The 15,323-nt window shown below is 46.0% G+C and overlaps 1 protein-coding gene across 1 annotated transcript in view; it reads right to left on the reverse strand.

Annotated features, from left to right (window-relative positions):
• Window positions 1–15,323, reverse strand: part of FMNL1 (formin like 1) — a 43,520-nt gene that overhangs the window by 8,413 nt on the left and 19,784 nt on the right. The window contains 9 exon segments of the mRNA XM_074261020.1: window positions 563–712; window positions 1,075–1,185; window positions 1,591–1,665; window positions 5,290–5,383; window positions 5,534–5,610; window positions 10,398–10,506; window positions 12,095–12,244; window positions 14,442–14,525; window positions 15,224–15,298. Of these exon segments, the coding sequence (XP_074117121.1) occupies window positions 563–712; window positions 1,075–1,185; window positions 1,591–1,665; window positions 5,290–5,383; window positions 5,534–5,610; window positions 10,398–10,506; window positions 12,095–12,244; window positions 14,442–14,525; window positions 15,224–15,298 (925 nt within the window).

Genomic DNA, 15,323 nt, shown 5'->3' on the forward strand with positions numbered 1-15,323 from the left:
GCACATGGTGAGCACACCCACCCGTGGCTGCTGACATCAGGCGAGGGGGTGGGCACCCACGAGGGGGAGGGACAGGAATCCCTGGCTTCTGGGCCCTTCCTGTCGCACTCTCCGTGTGGAGCTGGGACGGGCGCGGGAGATGGGACCCAGGGAGCCGGCGGGCAGGAAGGCGGGCCCCTCCTGCATTCTCCCGGACCGGCATTACACTCAGAGACCCCAGAATGCGTCCTCTTCCCTCCCAGCTCTCCCTTTGGGGTACACCCATCCCAGGGAGGGCAGGGTCAAAGAGACAGAAGCTCAAGGAAGAAATGGGCTCATCCATTCCCCCAATCTTCCTCCTTGTGAGAAGTCAATAAGAGACCCCAAAGTTCTCTCCCAGGGGTCGGGGGAGAGCCCCTCATGAAGAAGTCGGTACCTGACAGGAGTTCTGACTCCTGGGCTCCCAGAGTTACCGCTAGGTGTTCCAGGTTCCTTCCAGGGGTCCATCCTTCTGTGCCCCAAATCTTGCCGAGTCAGGGGGGCTGCAATAGAAGGGGGCCTCCTCCCCAGTCCCCCCTCTTACCAAGGCCACCTGCTCCTGCAGCTCCTCCATATGCTCCAGAACGGCATTCTTGGTTTCCGTATCCTCCAGGAGGGCACCCACATCAAACACGTTGTCCAGATACGCCTGGATCTGCACCTGCAGCTTGTCACTCTCTGTCAGCCGCAGCCTCTGCCAGCGGGGAAAGGGGGGAGACAGGGGATGGGGTCCAGGAAAAGCCCCTTCCCCTAGTGTGCGCCCAAAGAGAGGAGAGAAGCAAGGCCTGCTAATCCTCCCGTTTAAAAAATTACTCCAAAAGACTCTTCCTCCAGAAAGCCTTCTAGAATTGATCAGAAAATAGACTTAATGGTTTATTTTTTTATTCTCTACCCAAGTAGGGCACCAAGTCCCCCACAGATGACTTCCTCCAGACATCCTAGCTCTTTCCTCAAAAAGCACCCATAATTTTCAAGCCCAAGGTTACACCTTCAGACAACAGCATGCTGAACAAGGTCTCTTGCTGCTGCTGCTGGATTCCCAGCCCCAGGGCTTACCTCCAGGTAAACGTCCAGGCCCAGGTGCGTGAACTCATACTGCAAGAAGACTCGAAAATTCATGTTCTCCACGGAATGCACCACGATGTTGATAAACTGCATACAAGCCACCTGGGGACAGGGACAGTCGGCGGTCAGTTTCTGAGAGTGGCAGCTGGGTAACTTGCAATTGCCAGCCCATGCTCCTAACCGTTTTCCTCAGTTTCCCCTGCTCCCCGTTTCCCCTCCTGAATCCGTTATTCCGAATGCATCCAAACTCTCCTCCCAGTTTTTAGCATCCCTTTTCCTCAATACCTAAAAACTTCAGTTTTCCCTACAGTACCGGCTCCCTGAGGCCTCAGGCCTTCCAAAGAAGCTCCAGGAACCAATAAAGCTTCCCCTGGGGAGACAACATAGGTCCGAAGCCAGCCAGAGAATGATCTAGGCATTCGAGTTCCCAGTCCGGAACTTCTGGTGTGACCCAATGGACCTGGCTACAACAGCTGTGTCTCCTCCAGCCCACTGCCCCCCACTCACCATGAAGTCAATGTTGCTATCTTCATTCCGGAAATACTCCATCAGTCTCTCAAACCTGTTCTTCTCACCACACACCTTGCAGGGCAAAAGGCAAAAACAGAGGCTGAGTTGGGTGCGAGGATGTCTGTGTCCCTGGATACCCCCCAGTCACTGGGACATCATGGGAAAATGTTCACTCTTAAAGCCAGAGACCTAAGTAGAGTCCCACGAGAGACACTCAGCTCAGCTTCCTCATCCGTCAAATGGACATGACCCAACTCACACCTAGCTCACTAGGTTGATGCTCTGTAAATCTTGAAGCTCTATGTAAAGGAGGATGTTGACGGGTTTTCTTTAAGTGGCAGGACTCTGACAAAGACCCTTTGATTCTGTCCCTCTACTGATTTCTTCTCTGTCAGCTAAGAGTCTCAAGGTATTTTTCCTTCTAGGCGAGGAATGGAGGGGGGCACATTTTGACAAGGTAGAGACAAGCAGCCCTGTTTTACAGGAGGATAGTGACTCAGCTGTGACTGAGGCCTCCTACATCAGGAAACACACACACATCTCTTGTTCTCTCGGAGCTTAAAGCTGCTGAATTTTGAAGGGTCCTTATATTCTCTGAAACATCAAAGGATCATAAATGTACAACTACAGGGGCCTCAGAGGTCACAAGACGGATTCTCACATTTAGCAAATAAACTCAGCTGGGTGGCACCGTGGTAAGACTTGGAATCGGGAATTCCTGAGTTCCAATCCAACCTCAGACCACCCAGTTGGGTGACCCTGGGCAAGCCGTTAACTTTGTTGTGCCCAGTGTTCTCATCTGTAAAACAGTGATAACAGCAGAACCCACTTCCCTGGATTGTTGTGAAGATCAATGAGAGATTGTCTATAAAGCACTTTGTAAAGCTTAAAAAAACACTTTTAGTTAAGGACAAAGAAGACGATTTATTTGGGAGCAAATAGCTATTAAGTGTCTAAAGTGGGATTCAAAGTCAGGTCTTCCTGATGCTATACACTCTCCCACACTCTGCTCTGAGTTGGGTTAAGAGGAAGGAAGAACCGAGGAAGTTTGGTTCAGTTCCTCCTTCCTCTTAACCCAACTCAGAGCTTCCTTATAGAGGCCTGACTTAGCTGGCCCTCTCCCTTCCTCTCCCCTCCTGCCTCCGGGGGGAGCTCTAGACTCTGCAAGTCCAGTCTGGTCATCTGATACCATGCTCAGAACCAGAACTGCAGGCCCAAGCTGCATTCAAAGAAATCGATGTCCTCGGCCACGACCTGAACAACCCATCAGGAAAGTTCATCCTGTCCTTCCACAGTTTGGGTACCATTCCAAGGCCTGAATACTTCATGGGCACTGCTAGTTGCCATGGTCCCCTCTGTAAACCTCACACTGGACTCCTTCACTGCTGGGCCAGCCCTGCCCACCTCTGGGTTCACTTTTCTAGGCTAAAGTGCCAAATTCACAGAGCAGGCAGAGAAGCTGGAACCCCCTGGGGCTTGTGGTCACCAAGAGTGCCAGGGAAATCTGCAGTCAGGACAATTCTGTCTGCTCCATTTACTACCATTTACTACGACGTTAGGGCAAGTCACTGAGTTTCTGGATGAAAGAGTTGGACTAGCTGATCTCCACAGTCCCTTCAAATAAAAACTTATAATGAAAGCAATTAGGTGGTGAAATAGGTATAGTAATACGCTGCTGGTGGAATTATGAAATGGTCCACCAGAAGGCAGTTTGGAACGATGCCCCAGAAGCTATTAAATTATATACTCCTTAGAGCACCAGCCCTGGAATCAGGAGGACCCGAGTCCAAATCTGGTCTCAGACTCTTAACACTTCTAGCTGTGTGACTCTGGGCAAGTCACTTAACCCCAGCCTCAGGGAAAAAAAAAATCAAATAAAATCCCTACTCAATCCCACAGCAGGGACCCTCTCCTCTGAGCAACCAAAACTGAGTTCCATGAGGGTTCTGAACAGTGGGTGGTTATGTCTCAGGAAAATAAGATTCAAGGCCTGGAGAGGCGTTAGGAGGAGGCAGAGCAGACAAACTGGGGAGTGGGGGGCAAGTGTGGACAGCCATGGCAGTATCTTATACAAACATTCTTGTCTTCCCCTTCTGGAATGGAAGCTTCTGGAGGGCAGGGGCGGTTTCACTTTTATTTCTGGGTCCCTAGAGGTTGGCTCTAAATGCTTGTTGATTCACTGTCGGATTACCTGATCCACAGATCAGGGGCCTTCCCCCTCCAGTCTCTAAGTAGGGCAATTGTACTCTTCCCTTACTTCCCCTACACAAGCACCAGGAAACCACTCCCCCAGCTATGAGTCACTGCACCTCCCCTCCCATAGTCCTTTTTTCTCTGGAGACTGACAATTTCTCAGACACTACCTAGCTTGGATGTATTAATAGCTGAGCACAGGCAGAATGTGGGGGAAGGAGGCTACTGAGTGCCAGGAACTGACTCCTTTAAAGGAGCAGACTTTTCCAAAAAGGAAAAAAAAAAGTTTGGGAGGTAGGAGAGGAGAGATTAGAGAAGATCAAACAGTGGAAAGGGGGAAAGAGGAGAAGGGAAGAGAGGGAAAAGTGGAGAGAGAGGGGGAAGGAGAGAGTGGGGACAAGAGAGGAGGCAGAGAGACAGATGGGGAGAGAGTGAGGAGGGAGAAAGAGATGGAGAAGAGAAAGAGGGAAGGAGGCAGGGGGAAAAGAAGAGAGAGAGGGAGGGAAAGAAAGGGGGAGAGGGAAAAAACAGGAAGAGAGAAAAGGGAGGAGAAAGAGAGAGAGAAAAGAAAGGGATGGAGGGGAAAAGGAGAGAATTTAGCTTCCCTAAGAGCAGAAAAGGTCAAGCCCCACACAGGGGACTGAGGAATAGAGAGTGACTCAAGCTAGAGGCAGCAAGTTCCATCATAGAATAAGGTTTTGATTAGGAGAAGGAACATCAAGGGGAAAAATACTAGCTGTGAAACTTTGGGCAACTCAATTAAGCTCAACAGGACTCGGTTTCATCATTTGTTAAAAAAGAAAATCAGGTGTGATGGGATGAGCTCTGGGGTCCCCTCGAATTCTAAATTCTGTGATTAACCATTTGGGGGTACTCGCAGGTTTTGGAGTAAGAGATTAGGGACAGAAACAGGGAAGGGGGAGGGGCCACAGGATGGAGCAAAGAGGGGGTGTCTTGGAGGTCTGGAGACCTCCTGGGCCCAGCCTTGATTCGCCCCTTCTTCCCAGGCCCATTCAAGGTCCTAAGTGGGCCTTTACAAACTAAGTCATCCTCCCTCACCTGTCCGCTCCCTCCCTCTGCATCCAGGGCACAGATCACACTCTGAGTGATGCAGTGATGACCCCACCCAGGCCTGTTCTCCCCCAAATACTGCATCAAGGCAGGGAGGCAGGGAGGGCCAAAGTATGAATCCTGCCTCAGGCCTTTCCCAGACCCTACACAAGTTATTCAGCCTCTCGGCTTCAAATGTTCTCATCTGTAAAATGGGGACAACAAAAACACCTAACTTACAGGGTTGCTGTGAAGATAAAAGGAGGTAACATATACGAAGCACATTATAGAATTTTCCTTGAACAGTCCTTGACCTTGGAGTCCGGGCCTGAGGCCCAGGGCCGGGATCTATCACAGAACTGCCCCCCGGCCCACCGGAGTAAGGCCAGGCCTCCCCTGGCCAGCCCAGAGCCGCAGGAAGGGGACTGGGTGAAGGGCCGGGGGCCGCCGTACCTCTTTGAAGTTGTCAAAGGCAGCCAGAATGATCTCGTGTCCCCCCCGCACCAGACACACGGCAGCCAGCAGCTCCAGCACAAGAGCCTTGGTCCTAGAAAGGGATTTGGAGAGAAACGAGGCCCAGGCTGGGGAGGGAGAGCTGGGCCGCCGGGGCAGAGAGAAGCAGGGGCTGGGTGGGAACCAGGAGCCCGTGAAGGGGACACTCCAGGGCGGCGGGGGCAGACGGGCCCAAACGGCTCACCTGGCACTCTTGTTGTTGAGACTCAAGGTGATCTCATTGACACAGGCTGGATGGTTCATGACAAGGCTGAAGCCGGACTGGGGAGAGAGAATCGTCCATCACTACAGCGTGGCCCACGCCACAAAACTCCCAGGTAGAAACACCACGGCAAACGTTTAACAAAATAAATAAAAGCACAACACAGAGGCGGCTAGGTGGTGCAACGGTTAGAGCACTGGTCCTGGAATCAGGGGGACTTTCAACTTACCAGCTGTGTGATCCTGGACAAGTCCCTTAACCCCGATGACACTCATAGTACAATATAATGTCAATTTGTGGTTTTCTAAGTCGGCACAAGGCCCACGGGGACCTGTGTGCATGGTGCTAGGGTGAGTATTCCCATTAGACAGATGAAGACTGAGGCTCCAAAATCTGAAAGGTTCTGCCCAAGGCCACACAACTAGTATTTGTGTCGGAATCAGGATCTGAACCCAGACTTCTGACTGACTGAGTCAGCTCCTTCTTTGTCCCCTCTTTGGGCAGGAATACGGCCAAATTTCATCCACCTTCCCCCTTCTGCCTCTAAGTAAAATTTCCACAGCGATCCTCAGTCACTTATTGTCTACCCCTCATGATTAGAGGAGTAATCCAATCTCATCCAACCCCTGCTCGAAGACCCACCAAGGGGTACTCATGCTACCTAAGGCCTCCCCTTGCGCTTTCTGGAAGTTCTCGTGTTAGAAAAGTTTTCCTTCTATCAAGCTTAAGGTCGCTTCTTAGCAACTCATTGCAACTTGCTCTGATCCCTTAAATCCCAAGCAGAAAGGGAGTCATCCTTCTTCCCGTGAGCATCCTTTAGACACTTAACACAGCTATGGCCTCCCCTCCACCCCAGTGTTCTCTTTTTTAGGTCACCTAGTCCCAATGACTAATTAATTAATCCCTTCTTTATACAGTACCTCTCTTCAATCTCTTGCTTCAGTCCAAGTGCCTGTTCTTTTATAGTCATTATTCTCTGTCTAAACATCCCTTATCTTTTTAAAGCCCCTGAACTAGGGTATTCTTTAACCTCTTGTAGTCTAAATGGTCCTAGTTGTTTTACCTATTCTCAATAACAGTTCCTAAGTTCAGGGACATGCTGGAGCGAGCTCAAACTGGCTCACATGAAAAAGCTGATTGTTAAATTTCCAGTGAGAGCATTTAAAATGCTTGGAAATCAACAACTGCTATAAATCAGGGCTTGATTTATTGTTTACTGATTCTCTAGACTTTAAAAAATTGGACCATAGGTGATGAAGTAATATCAAAAAAATTTACAGCAAATTTCTCTGATATATACCAAGTATATTACTCAGGCGTACTTACAAAAATAAGATCCATAGCCCAACTGAAAAATGGTAAAAAGGATATGACCAAGAAGTTTCCATAAAAAGTAATCAAAGTTATTTAAATTCATATTTTTTAAAATGCTCTAAATTATTAATGGTTAAAGGCAAATTAAAAGAACTCTGAGGCACCACTTCACACCTACCAAAAAATGATAAACGTTGGAAGGGTTGAGGGGAAAATAGGTGTATTCATGGAGTAATGAATCAACCATTCTGGAAAACAATTTAGAACTAGGCCCAAAGGACTATAAAACTATGAATACCCTTTGACCTAACAATACCACTAATAGGTCTGCACCCCAAAGAGATCAGAGAAAAAGGAAAAGTACCCACAAAAATAATTATAGCAGCTCTTTTTGTGATGGCAAAGAATTGGAAATTGAAGGGTTGCCCATCAATAGGGAAAGGCTGAACAAGTTGTAGCATATGATTCTGATGGAATATTGTTGTGCTATAAAAAAAGAAATGATGAGGGAGGTAGTTCCAGAAACAAACAAAAAAAATGGAAAGACTTATGTAAACTAATTCAAAGTGAAGTGGATTTTTTTCCACTTCATTATGCACAATAACATCAATATTGTACAATGATTGATTGTGAAAGACTTGGCTACTCTGATCATATGATGATCCAAGATAATTCCAAAGGACTCATGATGAAAAATGACCCAATTCCAGAGAGAGAACTGATGAACTGAGTGCAAATTAAAGCATAATTTTCTTTCTTTATTTTTCTTTTTTTTAAAAATATGACTAACATGGAGATGTTTGCATGATTTCACATGTATAATTGATATCATATTGCTTGCCTTCTCAATGAGTAAGGGAGAGGTGGAAGGAAGGGAGAGATTTGGAACACAAAATTTAAAAAGAATATTTAAAATAAAGAGGTAGTAAATTTTAAAATATTTTTAAAAGAGACAAGAAAAGTTAGGAATAAAGAGTTTACTTAAATGTGTACCATGCATATTTTATATATAAAAACATATATTTATATAATATAATACATATATTTATATAATACATCTTATATGCAGACTATTATATAAATATATTTATACATATATAATTTTTTCTGGAGAGTCAATTGTTGAACATTTTTCAGCACACCACTCCTTGGCTTCCAACCTTTTTACCTTCTTCATTCCCAGGAAAGAGGGTAGAAAAAATGTCTAGATGGTTGGAGAGAGTGTGAAGCTGACAAGGGAGTGTTTAAATAAAATTCCAGGGCACAAAGTACCCTACCTCATCCCCAAATTACAACAAAACGATATGAAAGTGTGGTGTATTCCACAGAGATATGGACTGGGACTCTGAAAGCCTGGGTTCAGATTCTGAGCTTCTTAGCTGTTATAGAAGCTCATTTAAAATTATGAGGGATAGTATCAACTATGTCACTGACCTTAGAAGATTGTAAGGATCAAATATAACATATGTAAAGGAAGACCGACACTTAACTTATGACTTCCTTGGCCTAACTCCTGAAAGCAGACATATCCTTTAACGCAAAGATTACTTTTGAGCTGATTTTTTTTTTTTTTTTGCACAGCATGACAGATAAAGAAATATGATTAGAAGAATTGCACATGTTGAACCTATATCAGATTGCTGTTTTGGGAAGGGAAGAGGTGAGGCAGGGAGGATGAAAAATTTGGAACACAAAAGTTTTACAAAAATGATGAAAACTATCTTTGCATATATTTGGAAAAATAAAATACTATTCAAAACTAAAAAAAAATAATAAAGCAAAGGTAAGTATTTTCTCTGTAACTCGTGGTCATAGTGTCCTAGAATACCAAGTTCTATGATTTTCCCACAGTCACATAGCCAGGTAAAGGACTTGAACCTAGTGCTTTGGTTTTCTTGGCTCTACCAGGCATAAAAGAAGTGCTATATAAATATTAGCTATTATTATTTTTATTTATATATTATATTATATATTTTACATGATAATTATTATTATTATAAAGTTAAGTTAATGTTTGTTATTATTGCTAAACATCTGCATTAATTATTTTTACTGTTTTCTAATAGTGTCGATCATGTCTTCTCACCTTATATTACATTGCCCATGGATTCCCACAAAATTTCCACAAGGGGTCTGCTAGATTATCCTAGTCTCTTGACATTACCCAGATATCAATGAAGGACATGGTCAATTATCCCTTCCACAAGGTCAACCCACATCCTCTTCTAGCCGTAGATGTCTTCGGATGCTATCTCCCACAGTCTGGTGCACAATAGCTTGCTGGTAAAATGCTACAGTCTTCCTATCTCCTCCCTGGGCCTCTCCCTTGCTCTTTGAGTAACCCACCATTTAATTCTTAAGAGGGTAATGAAATTCCATGACTCCCAGTCAAAGAGCATCAGAAGAAGTTCAGAATCATTAAAAACACTGACTAATTTCCCAAATGCAATATAGCACATTTTTTTCCTCCTGTCCAACTCTAGACCCAGGTCAGTCTCCATCAGTTGTGTCCATCCAAAGTATACATGCATATTTATGCCAAACTCCTTCGGATGATTACAGACTTCATTTAAGAGGCTTTGCCACATTCTGGGACTTACTGCAAGCAAACTGTTTCGAAACTGTGTGATTCACAGTTCTCTCTACTGCCTTTTCCTGCCACTCTGACAAAGTCACTGCTCAGAGCTAAGAGCCACTTTGCATTTTCTTTGTTTCTTGGGTTGCCATGGCCTAACAATTCCTAGCTGGGGGCCAAGCCTAGAGCTGATAAGCTTCTGAGATGGTCCTCGGGATCATATGTGAAACACTTCTCTCTTAGCAGGACTGGTTTAGAGGTTGGGTTCTGCAAGCACAGCCTCTAATAATCCAGAGATATCTCCAAAGCAAAGATGAAGAATTAGAGGATTTTTGCAGAATGGGGGTAGGCAGGAAGAAAGAGTGCAGAGGGGCCCTTTAGGAAGAATTTTATTTATATGTATGTAGATGCATGCACATGTGTATATACATGTGTGTATGTGTATATATTTAGATTTAAATATCAAAATGAACATTTTATTAAATATCTATTTGTATCAATACATCATAATATATTATTATATTCCACCATAATCCTCCTCTGATGTGTTTCTATGATATGAAAGTGAAACTGGGTTCTCCAAGACCAAATAGGTTAGCAGAAAGCAAGCTCTGGCAAGTCCTACGGAGCTTGCCAGTAAGTTTCAGCAACAGGGAGCATCTGCTGCCTGAGATAAGTACAGAGAGGCTCATCACCCACGTGACCATGGCAACTTCATCATCAGTATCACCTGTCACCATCATCCAAGGTAAGGCTCTACCACAGCCTTAGCAGGAGCCCTCTGTCCTAACCACCCTTCCTCGGGCTGAAACTCACAGGCTGGATCTTGCTGCTTCTTGGGAAGGGGCAGGGCCCTTCCTGGTGGTTCTGACTGTGGAGGAGAGGGGCTTCCCCAAGAGCTGGGGCTGAGTGATCCCCAACCACCCCCTCTCCAGTCCCAGGCCAGGCGGGGCTCACCTGGTAATTCATGATGGCACGGAGACACATGATGCACACATGTACATCGTCCTTCTGGCTGACGATGCGCGAGTTTCTCAGGGTCTTGCGACTGTGAGCTGGGTTTAGCCTAGGCAATAGAAGACAGAATCTCTTGGGACCCCTTCTCCTGGCCCTACTACAGTCCAGAAGGAGCTCTAGGATGGAGAGCCCCTTCTTCCTCCCACCAATTACCAGCCAGCCACAGCCCAGACCTAATTAGGACCCTTAGACACCATTATTCTCTGGAAAAGGACAAGTCCCCTCTTTTACCCAGACATGTCAAACCTTCTTCTGGGGGAGATCTTGTTCAACTCTACAGTGAGGGGATTAACTCTGAGACAGTTTATGCTAATATCCTGTAAACTCCTAGAGGGCAAAAACCGTCATCTTCTGTCTTTATATCTCCCAGCATCTAACAGGAGGTAGGGATCCAGGGGTAAAAAGTAGGTACATAATAAATGTTTTTTAAAGGGATGATTGATGGCTTCTTCTCTTCTTATACTTCAACTTATAAATAAGAAGGCGGCAGGAAGAGAGGAAAGCCATTTGGTGTCTAGGGTCCTGGGCTCTGCTAGTTAAAACCTGACTAATCTTGGGCAAATCAGCTTCCTCTTATTGGGCCTCAGTTTCCTTATCTGTAAAATAAGGTGGAGTAGACTAGATGGCCTCTAAGGTCCCTTCCCAATCTCAGTCAATGATTCTAGGAGACAACTACTTGAACAAATTGAATATATATATGTGTGTGTATATATATATATGTATATATATATATATTTTTTTTCATGCCTGGCCCTGAAACATGAAATTAAGTATGTTTGCATCTATTCACCTACTAGACGCCAGAAGCCCCTGGAAGCAAGAGACGGGCTGTCTGATTTACCCTTCACAGTACCCAGCTAAGCAGGATGGCAAAGGACCTTGGTGCTTAAGCAAGTTTGATAGGCACCAATAATCAATTATTGGTGGCCTCTGACATAAAAAGGTTTTGAGCTGAGCATCCCTGTGAGTCTGATCCCCCCAGCTAAAGCAGTGATGGAGAACTGGGATTCGGTACCCAACAGCCTGAAAGGACAGTCTCTCTTTACTACAATGACCCTGGTGGCAATGCTCCCAGATTTGGGATGGGGGACAGCCCAACGACAGTTTCCCAACGATGCTAAATTAGGAAAATGACAGCTTCTATTTTCCCTCCCTTCATGCTAGAAGTGACCCCCCCAGGGAACAGAGACAGGACCCAAGCATGCACCCCATTCCTGCCAGAACGTTACATACCGGGGAGAAGGGGGACATCTAAAGCAGCAGGAGAAAAGAAAGAGTTAAGAAGGAGTGAGAAAAGAGTCTCAGTAGAAGTCTCCCTTCCAATTCAACATTTATGATTTTATTATTAGGCATGGGATAGCTCTCCATCACCAGGCTGGAATTAATCACCTGGCACAACCACTGCTGCCAACCCTCCCTTAGCTGCTTTCCTTCCATCATCACCGAGTGCCCAGCGAGCATGGTTTATTATTCCATATCCATTCCCTGCAGTTCCCAAATGTCCCAAAGTTCATCTGCTTCCCACCTCTGACCAAGCTAGGCAAGGATGTCCCCCACACACTTCTTGGGCAGGCTTCCAAGGGCTCTGAATGCTCACCTCAGAGAGGTCCTAATCAGAGTGGCCCAGGCCTAGTTACCTGACAGTCAGGTGGCGACCCTTGCCCTGGGACAGGGAAGAGGAGGAGGAAGAAGGTGGAGAGCCCTTGCCGAGATCTTCCACTGACTGGTCCAAAGGCTTGCTTTTTTCTGGGCTGGGGCTGCCATTATCCATGCTCTCCATGTCATACCTGCGGGGCAGATGCATCAGTGAGCTACAGACCCAATCATGCAGGAGCACTGGGTTAGCCTGAAAAGGCAGGAGCCAAGAGAGAAGTCAGGATGACCAGGCAAAGGGGGAAGGAAAAACGAAGAACAAGGGCACAGGTCAGCAGACGAGAGGCGGGTTCCACTCAACAGACCCATCACTGGAACCTGGCACATACGGGAAAGAAGGAGGGGAAGAAGCACTGAAATAGCCCTGCCAGGTGCCAGGCGCTGCACTGAGCACTTTACAAACACTATCTGATTTGGTCCTTCTAGCCACCTGTAAATGCTGTTATAATTGATATAATTAAGCAAGGCAAACAGGGCTAAGTGACTTGCCCAGGGTCACACAGCTATTGAGTGTCTGAGGCTGCCTTTGAACTCAGATGTTCCTGCTCGCAGGTCCAGGACCACTCGGCTGCCTCTGATGGGGATGCTGCTGCTGACAGCAACAACTAACAGTTGAGCAGCACTGATGATGGACCAGGAACTATGCTAAGGACTCCACAAACATTATCTTGTTGGAATCTCAAGACAACCTGGGAAGGAGGTGCTATTTTTATCCTCTTTTTATATTTGAGGAAACTGAGGTAAACAGAGCTTAAGCCCAGGATCATACAACTAGTGAGTGTCTGAGGCTAGATTTGCACTCACTGCTTCTGACATTCTCACAGGCCCTAGAAAGACACAGAAAGAACCTTATTCCTGTTCATCCAATTTTATGAATGAAGAAACTGAGGTCCCAAGAGAGCAGGGAGGACATGCCCAGTAGTAATAATTTGTATTTCACTTATTTTCTATGAGATATTTCTCTTCCCCATCTATCTAGATTTTTACTTATTTTTAGATTGTCATTAGTCACAAGCCCCAATGGGATGTAAGCTCCTTGAGGGCAGGGACTATCTTGTTGTGTCTATAAATCTCCAAAACAGTGCCTGGCACATAGCAGAAGCTTAATAAATGCTTGAAGAAAAGAGAGGAGGGAAGAAAGGAACTGCTCTGGGATTTGAACTCAGCTCCTCCAACCACCAAATAGATGCTCTTATCATCAAGGCTCAATGCCATGGTAACTACCCTGAGGCTGTGGATTATTCTTGGGTCTCCCCATGGCTATTTCTCACACCACCCAAGAACAAGGCCCTTGGTCCCATGAGATTATATTGAGTGTACATGTATGTTAAGAGTGTGGGAGTTGGGGCCAGCTAGGTGACGCAGTGGATAGAGCACCAGCCCTGAATTCAGGAGGACCCGAGTTCAAATTTGGTCTCAGACACTTAACACTTCCTAGCTATGTGACCCTGGGCACGTCACTTAATCCCAGCCTTAAAAAAAAAAAAAAAGAAGAAGAAGAAGAAGAAGAAGAAGAAGAAGAAGGAGGGGGAGGAGGAGGAGGAGGAGGAGGAGGAGGAGGAGGAGGAGGAGGAGGAGGAGGAGGAGGAGGAGGAGGAGGAGGAGGAGGAGGAGGAGGAGGAGGAGGAGGAGGAGGAGGAGGAGGAGGAGGAGGAGGAGGAGGAGGAGGAGGAGGAGGAGGAGGAGGAGGAGGAGGAGGAGGAGGAGGAGGAGAAGGAGAAGGAGAAGGAGAAGGAGAAGGAGAAGGAGAAGGAGAAGGAGAAGGAGAAGGAGAAGGAGAAGGAGAAGGAGAAGGAGAAGGAGAAGGAGAAGGAGAAGGAGAAGGAGAAGGAGAAGGAGAAGGAGAAGGAGAAGGAGAAGAAGAAGAAGAAGAAGAAGGAGAAGGAGAAGAAGAAGAAGAAGAAGAAGAAGAAGAAGAAGAAGAAGAAGAAGAAGAAGAAGAAGAAGAAGAAGAAGAAGAGAAGAAGAAGAAGAAGAAGAAGAAGAAGAAGAAGAAGAAGAAGAAGAAGAAGAAGAGTATGGGAGTTGGAGGAAAGGCCAAAACAACCACTCAGGCTTCTCTGCTGGATTATACAGGGGAAAGGGTGCTGATGTTTGAGTCAAGAGGACCTGACTTTAAATTGTATGATTGTAGGGAAATCACTTCACTCCAATCTCCTCAAAAAACAAACAAATAAAAACAAAAACAAAAAAACAAAAAAAGGAACGCTTGAGCACTATTCCAAGGATCGAAGTGAGGGAAGGAGGATATAATGTCAGAACTGTTACCTACCTTCAAGATCTCCTGGGTGGGTAAAAGGGGGCAAAAAGCAGATGAAGGAAAAGTCTTACGTGACTGAACACTGGGCGAAGGCCAGGTACTCCAGCAGCACATCCAGGCCCTGGTTCTCTTCATTTAGGAACTCCTGCACCCACCTATTGGAGAATGACAGAGAACAGGGAGACAGCTTCCTCAGAAGCTGCTACTTGTCACTCCTTCTGCCCCAAACCTAAGGGCCCAGTGAGGTGGAGAAGAAAGGGAGCAGTTCAGTGCCATCCTCCAGGTTCCCCGAGGAAACTGTCCACTGCCTCATGATGCCTCCCAGACACAAGGTCCATTATCATCCCTGCTTGGTATGGGGGGGGGGTCTAGATAGATGGGAAAGAGAGAGTCCCTCCCCATCTCCTGCTGGAAGAAAAGGGAAGGAGGGAAGGCACCCCCAAGTCTGTGTGCAGTAAATTTTAAGAGATTCTTAACCAAAGTTTCTGAACTTATTTTTTAAAAATATTTTGATAATTGTATTTATTTTGAAAGTTGTATTTCAACAATGTAAGTGGTTTCCTTCATAATCTTATGTATTTTATTTTGTGCATTTAAAAACATTAATTCTGAAATGGATACATAGACTTTACTAGACTGCCAAAGAGATCCATGATATACAGACATGGCTAAGAATTCCTGTTTTCCATGGATATAATTCCTCCCTCTCCCTTCAATAACAGACACCTCAGCTCCCTGGAACGAGGCTCTGACTATGGGTGAGAAAGCAAGAACAAGGGATCTAGAGACTTGCATCTTAACTTGGGGGTCAGCCGGATCTGCTGTGACAGGGAAGTCCAGGGGTCCTCACTCACCAATGTGGTTGGTCCTCAGTGAAATCTCCAGCTCCCGAAGGACTTGTGTGGATTCCTGGACTCGCCTCTTAAAACTATAAAACCAAAGGCAGAGGAAAC

This window comes from Sminthopsis crassicaudata, chromosome 4 (genome assembly GCF_048593235.1).
Source record: "Sminthopsis crassicaudata isolate SCR6 chromosome 4, ASM4859323v1, whole genome shotgun sequence".
Classification (NCBI taxonomy): Eukaryota; Metazoa; Chordata; class Mammalia; order Dasyuromorphia; family Dasyuridae; genus Sminthopsis; species Sminthopsis crassicaudata.